The sequence below is a fragment of the Hylobates moloch genome, unplaced genomic scaffold (genome assembly GCF_009828535.3).
Source record: "Hylobates moloch isolate HMO894 unplaced genomic scaffold, HMol_V3 SCAFFOLD_6, whole genome shotgun sequence".
Taxonomy (NCBI): Eukaryota; Metazoa; Chordata; class Mammalia; order Primates; family Hylobatidae; genus Hylobates; species Hylobates moloch.
Genome location: NW_026652281.1, coordinates 81,604,614 through 81,612,721, shown reverse-complemented (window position 1 = coordinate 81,612,721; position 8,108 = coordinate 81,604,614). Strand labels below are relative to the sequence as shown.

Here is an 8,108-nt window from a genome sequence, read left to right as displayed (position 1 = left end):
TAACTTTAGTTTCTTTTTTATTTTTAAACATTTTATTTACAAAAAATTAATTTATTTTCAGAAATAAAACTCTTTTAAGGTGTTGCTTGTTTTGTCTCCACAGATTTGGTGGGAGGCAGTGGATGTGTGCAGGGACAGGGCAGAGGGGCTGAAGGAAAGGAAGACATCAAAGGGACAGGGCTGAGGCCCAAAGGGATGGGGTGTGGAAAACTGGGGATGTGGGTGGAGTGAGCCCGAGGAAGGTGGCTGAGATGCGGAGTAGCCTTCCCCCCATAGGACCAGCAGGCACGCCCCTGGCCAGGGAAGCACAGAGAGATGGCCAGACGGGGACAAGGAGAGTAGGTGTCACCTCCTTGAGATGAAGCTGAGATGTACACATGCGCTCACACAGGGCCACGGGGAGGCAGGAAGTGGGGATGGAGAAAAACAGAGACCCCCCAAGAGCTGGGTAAAGGGGGAGGCCAAAGGGAACTGAGGCAGGCCCAAGGAAGGAGGGAGAGCAAGAAAATGGTAGACCCAGACGGAGTTACCATGCAGACGAGGAGGGCCCAGGAGTTAAGAGAACGGGGCAGGCAAAGCAAAGAGGGGCTGGGACAGTGGCTCACGCCTGCAATCCCAGCACTTAGGGAGGCTGAAGTGGGAGGATCGCTTGAGCCCAGTAGTTCAAGACCAGCCTGGGCAACATGGCGAAACCTCGTCTCTACAAAACATTAAATAAAAAACTAGCCGGCTGTGGTGGCGCGTGCCTGTAGTCCCAGCTGCTGGGGAAGCTGAGGCGGGAGGATGGCTTGAGTCCAGGAGGTTGAGGCTGCAGTGCTGGGATCGCGCCACTGCACTCCAGCCTGGGCGACAGAGACCCTGCCCGTCCCCTCCCCTCTCCCCCACAAAAAGCAAAGAAGGCCGAGGCAATGGAGACAGCTAAGAGCAGACAGACACCGACAGCGGCAGAGAAAGACAAAGAAGTGGAAGGAGAGACGGAACTCAGCGGCAGGAGGCGGCGCGAGCTGCCCTGCCGCGCTCAGGCAGAGCCCCCGGGCAGCAGCTGGCCCAGGTCGCCCTCGGTGCGGCTCAGCCACTCGCGGTAGAGGCCGCAAACGCGGAGCCCCAGCACCTTGGCGGGGAAGACCCCGGCGGCGGAGGCGGCAGAGGCGGTGGCGGCGGGGGGCTCGGCCCGGGGCCCGCGGTTGGCGGCGCCCAGCGCGGCCAGCAAGGCCTCCACGGCGGCGCCCAGGGCCCGGGCCTGGCGCGCCGCGTCCTCCAGGCGGCGCAGCAGGCGCGGCGCGCGCGGGTTCAGCTCGGCCTGGCGGCGGCGCACTGCGTCCAGCAACGGGGGCAGCGCGGCCAGCGCCGCCGCGTCCAGCCGCAGCCGCTCGTGCACTGGCAGCCCCGAGTGGCTCGTAGCCGGAGCGCTCAGGCCGGCCACCGGCAGCCGTGGCGGCGAGAAGCTGGGCAGCCCGAAGGGGTCTCCCTGGAGCTGCACCTGCGGAGACACGGCCGGCGGGTCAGCGGGGCCCCGGAGCACGGGCAGGGGGCTGTTAATTGGGCTCCCCAGCCCGCTCTCTGGGGGCCTCAGTTTCCTCATCTTGCAGATGATAATCCCTCCTAACAGACAAAGCTGCCCTGTTTAGGGCAAAACAAAGTGGCATGCGCTTGACACCAATGCCTGTTTCTTCCTCCCTAAACTGGACCCAGACTGGGCCAGTTTAGGTCAGCACTTTGGGAGGCCAAGGTGAGAAAATCACTTGAGCCCAGGGGTTCGAGACCAGCCTAGGCAACACAGCAAGACCACAGCTCTAAAAAAAAAAAAAAAATAGCGAGTGTGGTGGCGCATGTCTGTAGTTCCAGCTATTCCGGAGGCTGAGGCTGAGGTGGGACGATTGCTTGAGCCCAGGAGGTCAAGGCTTCAATGAGCTATGATGGCACCACTGCCCTCCAGCCTGGGTGAGAGTCAGACCCTGTCTCAATAAATAAATAGGACCTAATAACAGCAGCAACTTCATAAAGCAGTTATGACCATGTCAATTGTTCAAGACAGGGCCTGGCCCCAGGAAGAGTTCACTAAAAATGTCAGCTCTTTTATTAAAGTTACCTTACAGACCGGAGTTCAAATCCTATCTTCACCACTTACTAGCTGTGCAGTTTGAGCAAAACCACTTCCCTTCTCTGAGCCTCAGCCTTCTCATCTGTACAATGAATGGGGAAGCTTCCTGTCCTGTCTTCATGGAAATCATGTAAGATAGTTCAGGGGCCAAGGGGGCTTCATTCCCTTCCCTATCCTCCCCAACCTCTGTACCTGCATTGAGCAGGGGCTCAATGAATCAACGTCATATGAATGAACAAATATAAGATAAATGTGGGGCTGGGCACGGTGACTCACACCTGTAATCCAGGCACTCTGGGAGGCCAAGGCGGGCAGATCACGTGAAGTCAGGAGTTCAAGACCCACCTGGCCAACATGGTGAAACCCTATCTCTACTAAAAATACAAAAATTAGCCAGATGTGATGGCAGTGACTGTAACCCCAGCTACTCGGGAGGCTGAGGCAGAAGAATCCCTTGAACCTGGGAGGCGGAGGTTGCAGTGAACTGAGATTGCACCATTGCACTCCAACCTGAGCCACAAGAGCGAAACTCCGTTTCAAAAAAAAAAAAAATGTTGGGCGGGAGATACAGTGACTACAGTGACTTACCCTAGGAAGTGGCAGAGCTGGAATTTGAACCAAAGTTCATAGCAGTACAAAGCTAATTTTGTTTGTTTGTTTTAAATAGATGGGGTCTCATACTGTCGCCAAGGGTGGAGACCAATGGTTTGATCACACAGCTTCCAGGGCTCAAGCAATCCTCCACACTCAGCCTCTTGAGTAGATGGAACCACAGGCATGCACCACCATGCCTGGCTATTTTTTTCTTTTCCTTTTTCTTTTCTTTTATTCTTTTCTTTTTTAAGAGATGAGAGCTCACTGTGTTACCCAGGCTGGTCTTGAACGCCTGAGCTCAAGTGATCCTCCTGCCTCAGCCTCCTAAAGCAATGGGATTACAGGCATGAGCCAATGCACCCAGCCCAAAGCTAGTTCTATTATGCCACTATTCTCCCACTATCCGCTGCCATAATTGTTACATTATTATTTTTAATGTTATTGTTACTGCCCAAGCTCACAGTTAACAAGTTGGCAGGCCTGCAGCCTGATTCAGCTATACCCTCCCTTCACTACACGAGGGTAATTTGGGGAAATATTTTCTTTCCTTGGGCAGGGTCCTTTGCCCAACTAAAGATGTCAGCAGATCCCTGTCTTCTGTAAAAGTGCCCTCTTGGGATAACTGTTGCTCCAGATTGGAACCTCTTCTTGGCTTCCCTGAATATCCCAGGTGGGAGAGTTCACAGTTAATCATATTTAGCTGCCTCCTTTTACAGTTGGGGAGAGACCAAGGCCCATGGAGGGGAGATGTCAAGGTCATGCAGAGCCTAGAACCTCGGTTTCCTGAGATACAGATCAGAGTTCTCTTCACTGCCCCAGGCTACCTGGCTACCTCTGACTTAAAGCACCAAGGTCACTTGAGCCCAGGAGTTCAAGACCAGCCTGGGCGGCCGGGCATGGTGGCTCACGCCTGTAATCCCAGCACTTTGGGAGGCTGAGGTGGGTGGATCACGAGGTCAGGAGATCGAGACCATCCTGGCTAACACGGTGAAACCCCGTCTCTACTAAAAATACAAAAAAATTAGCCGGGCGAGGTGGCGGGTGCCTGTAGTCCCAGCTACGCGGGAGGCTGAGGCAGGAGAATGGCATGAACCCGGGGGGGCGGAGCCTGCAGTGAGCCGAGATTGCGCCACTGCACTCTAGCCTGGGTGAAAGAGTGAGACTCCTTCTCAAAAAAAAAAAAAAAAGACCAGCCTGGGCAATATAGCAAGACCCTGCCTCTACAAAATAATGAAAAAATTACCCAGGCATGGTGGTGCGTGCCTGTGGCCCCACCTACTTGAGAGGCTAAGGCAGGAGGATTGCTTGAGCCCAGGAGGTTGAAGCTGCAATGAGCCATAATGGCACCACTGCACTCCAGCCTGGGCAACAGAGCGAGGCCTTCTCTCAAAATCAAAACACTGAGGAGGGTGCCTCCAAGCTGGAGAGGACAGAGTGGCATCTGGGTCCCAGACAGGGTCCTCTTCCAATTTGCTGTGTGGCCAGGGGCAAGTTGCTGTCCCTCTCAGGAGCCCTGATTTCCACAGCTGGAAAATGGGGTTGAGAGAATGGGTGATCGAGGACCTCTGTGATGTCTGCTGCCATTCCCCAGGCCCCCGGCACCCCCACCCCCGTTCCCACTCACATATTCCTGGAGCAGCTGCTCAGCGTATTTGGTGAGGAGGTGTGCAAGGCTGTGTGTCTGACGGATCTTGGCCTCCAAGTGGGGAAGAAGTGAGACTGAGGAATCAGCCTGGGGGTCTTCTGGTGGGAAAGGGGGGAGGAATGAGGATGGCCCAACCTCCTGTTCATTGATCACCTCTCCCAGGCTGGCTCTTTGTTCCTGACCCCATCAGGGTCTGTCCCATTCCAACTGAAGGAAAATGAGGCACCAGACCTTTGTCAAGCAGGTGGTCTACCTGAAATGTATTGCCTGTCCCCAAATCACTGCTGAAATCCTATTAAAGTCAAATTCAAAGACAGTCATGCCTTGCTTAACAACAGGGATACATTCTGAGAAATGCATCCTTAGGCGATTTCATCGTGGTGCAAACATCATAGAGTGTATTTACACAAACCTAGGTGGTACAGCCTGCTACACACCGAGGCTATGTGGTGTTAGTCAATTGTTCCTAGGCTGCAGACATGGACAGCGTGTTATAGTACAGCAGGCAACTGAAACACAGTGGTACTTGTGTATCTAAACATAGAAAAGGGCCAGGTGAGATTGCTGATGTCTGTAATCTTAGCATTTCGGGAGGCCAAGGCAGGTGGATTGTTTGAGCCCAGGAGTTTGGGACCAGCCTGGGCGATATGGTGAAACCCCATCTTTACAAAAAATACAAAAATAAACCAAGCATGGTGGCACATGCTGGTAGTCCCAGCTACTTGAGAAGCTAAGATGAGAGGATCACTTGAACCCCGAGAGGTCGAGGCTGCAGTGAGCTGTGAGTGTGCCACTGCACTCCAGCCTGGGCAACAGAGTAAGACCCTATCTCTAAATAAATAAATAAATAAATAAATAAATAAATAAATAAATAAATAGAAAAGCTACAGTTAAAATACATATATATGTATGTATTTTATTATATAATATATATTGGTTGGGCGTGGTGGCTCATGCCTGTAATCCCAGCACTTTGGGAGCCCGAGATGGGCAGATCACTTGAGGTCAGGAGTTTGAGACCAGCCTGGCCAACATGGTGAAACGCCATTTCTACTAAAAATACAAAAATTAGCCAGGCATTGGGCTCAGTGGCTTACGCCTGTAATCCCAGCACTTTGGGAGGATGAGGTGGGCAGATCACTTGAGGTCAGGAGTTTGAGACCCGCCTGGCCAACATGGTAAAACCCGTTTCTACTAAAAATACAAAAATTAGCCAGGCACTGGGCTTAGTGGCTCACGCCTGTAATCCCACACTTTGGGAGGATGAGGCGGGCAGATCACTTGAAGTCAGGAGTTCAGGACCATCTGGTGAAACCCTGTCTCTACTAAAAATACAAAAATTAGGCATGATGGTGGGTGCCTGTAATCCCAGCTACCAGGGAGCCTGAGGCATGAGAATCATTTGAACCTGGGAGGAGGAGGTTGCATTAAGCTGAGATCAGGTCACTGCACTCCAGCCTGGGTGACAGACCGAGACTTCCTCTCAAAAAAAAAAAATTGTCTGGGCGCAGTGGCTCACGCCTGTAATCCTAGCACTTTGGAAGGCTGAGGCAGGTGGATCACGAGGTCAAGAAATCAATACCATCCTAGCCAACATGATAAAACCCCGTCTCTACTAAAAATACAAAAAAAATTAGCTGGACTTGGTGGCACGCACCTGTAGTCCCAGCTACTTGGGAGGCTGAGGCAGGAGGATTGCTTGAACCCAGGAGGCAGAGGTTGCAGTGAGCCGAGGTCACTGCACTCCAGCCTGGCGACAGAGCAAGACTCCATCCCAAAAGAGAAAGAGAGAGAGAGAGACAGAGTCTCGCTCTTTCACCCAGGATGGGGTGCAGTGGTGCAATCTTGGCTCACTGCAGCCTCGATCTTCTGGGCTCAAGTGATCCTCCCGCCTCAGTCTCCTGTGTAGCTGGGACTACAGGCATGCGCCACCATGCCCGGTTAATTTTTGTATTTTTTGTAGAGACAGGGTTTCGCCATGCTGCCCAGGCTAAAAATGCTTAGAATCTTATGGGACCTCCATTGTCTGTGCGGTCCACCTGTTGACCAAATGTTGTTATGCAGTGCATGACTGTACTGCCTCCTCAGTGAAGCCTCCAGAATCACTCCTCCTTTATAAACGAACTCCTTCCTCTGACTTAAGGCCATATGCATGAGTTCCAGGGTAGCTCTTTTAATGGCTTTTCTGTGTGTATCTGCCTTAGCCTGAGAGCCCTTTGAGGACAGGGCTTACATATTTCTACCTCAGCGACTGCTAGTGGACTTCAACATCATCGAAGCACAGAACTTCACAACAAAATGTGCCTTGAAGGCCCATTTTACAGATAGGGAGACTGATTTCCATTTCCATTTCTCTCCCTGATGCCCCATCCATGCAAGGCGCTGGCCTGGCTAGTCAGCGAATCAAGGTCCGCAAGAGCCAGTGTCTGGCGCCCCGGGAGGGACTCCACTTCCCGAAACGCACAGCGCGCGCCCGATGCGTGCTGGGGAATGTAGTCCTGACCTGGTGCCCCGCCCCGCCCCCCCGAAGGTTCCCAGCACCAGTCGCGATCCTCAGCAGCCCAGACTTTCGTCTCCTGTTGTCACTCACTACTTCCTGTGACTCCAAGACTGCCTTCCCTTACTCTACCCCTTCCTTCAGCACCCCCAGCTCTGATTCTTTCCCGAGACTCAGTGGACGCAGGGGTCCTGCCCCAGCCCCGACCCCAGTCCTCCCCCTGGGTGTACTCGAACCGGTGATCTAAGCCCTGAGCCCAGATCCCTAAAACCTCAGCCCCAGGCCTCCTCTAAACCCTAGCGCCTGCCGTTTCTCACAACTCACCCGCTCACTCGTTACCTGACACCGGAGCCCTGCCCTTCCCCGCCAAGGCCGCTCCCCTCCCGGACCCGGGGGTGGCGGAGATCCAGATCCCCAGCTCCCAACCCCTTTGACTCCTGCGCCCCTCAGCGACCCGGCGTCCGGTACCTCAGCCCCTTACCCAGACTTCCCTCCCTCCGGCTCATGCTGGCCCCTGGCTGATCCCGGCTCCCTTCACGCCCCCCTTTCGAGGGGGGAGAAAGGGGAAAGGGCTGGGGGCGTGGCCCGGGCGCAGCCAATCAGAGCCCAGACCCCAAACATTTCATCCTACCCCCCCCTTTTCAGACAGGATTCCTTGGCCCTGAGCTCAGCTCCTCGCCCGTGGGGCCTAGTGGGGGAAGGGGCCCGAGGGGGGAGGCAAGTTGTCCGCCGGGTGGACAGGACCTCGGGGCTGGGGGTGTCAGGGCCTGGGAGGCAGCCCAATGTCCTGCCGCGGGCTCAGGCTTGGACCTGAGGCAGGGGCTACTTTGGGTGTAAAGCTGAGGAGACAGGAGAGGGAACTGCCGGACTGGCAGGACAGGAATGCGCAGGCCCTCTCTCTAGTCTGGGGCGTGGCTTGCGAGGAAGGCCACGATGGGGGCCGTCAGGCTTGGGGCACGCTTGTCCAGACATACATCTCCTGGCCTATCTTAGATGGCTTCCAATCTCATTGTCACACCCACCAGGAGGGAGACAGATACACTGCTCTCCTCTCCTTAGCAGGCCTAGTAATAGAATCACACCCCCCTCCCCCTCGCCCCAGGAGAACAAGCTTCAGAGACCTGGACAGGAAGTCACACCCACACATCAACCCCATTAACCTGGTGCAGACTGAAAGGAAGGCACATAGGGATGATCCATACTCGGTTTCTGGCCTCCGCGAGGGGCTCGCGGTCTGTCGAGGAAGCCCATAGACAACAGCAGCTAAAGGG

At 54.4% G+C, this 8,108-nt stretch overlaps 1 protein-coding gene across 3 annotated transcripts; it reads right to left on the bottom strand.

The window, feature by feature from the left end:
- CTF1 (cardiotrophin 1) lies at positions 1-8,108 on the bottom strand. Of its 3 annotated transcripts, none has more exons than XM_058440349.1 (3): positions 8,040-8,108; positions 4,320-4,438; positions 1-1,480 (listed from the first exon to the last, which is right to left on the bottom strand). In XM_058440349.1, exons 1-3 carry the CDS (start codon positions 8,086-8,088, stop codon positions 1,019-1,021), a joined length of 630 nt encoding a protein of 209 aa, XP_058296332.1. In that variant the 5' UTR covers positions 8,089-8,108; the 3' UTR covers positions 1-1,018. The 3 variants fall into 3 exon arrangements, with proteins under 3 accessions (XP_058296332.1, XP_032011820.1, XP_032011819.1); XM_032155929.2 differs by lacking the exon at positions 8,040-8,108 and adding an exon at positions 7,319-7,396 and having other exon boundaries at positions 4,320-4,435; XM_032155928.2 differs by lacking the exon at positions 8,040-8,108 and adding an exon at positions 7,319-7,375.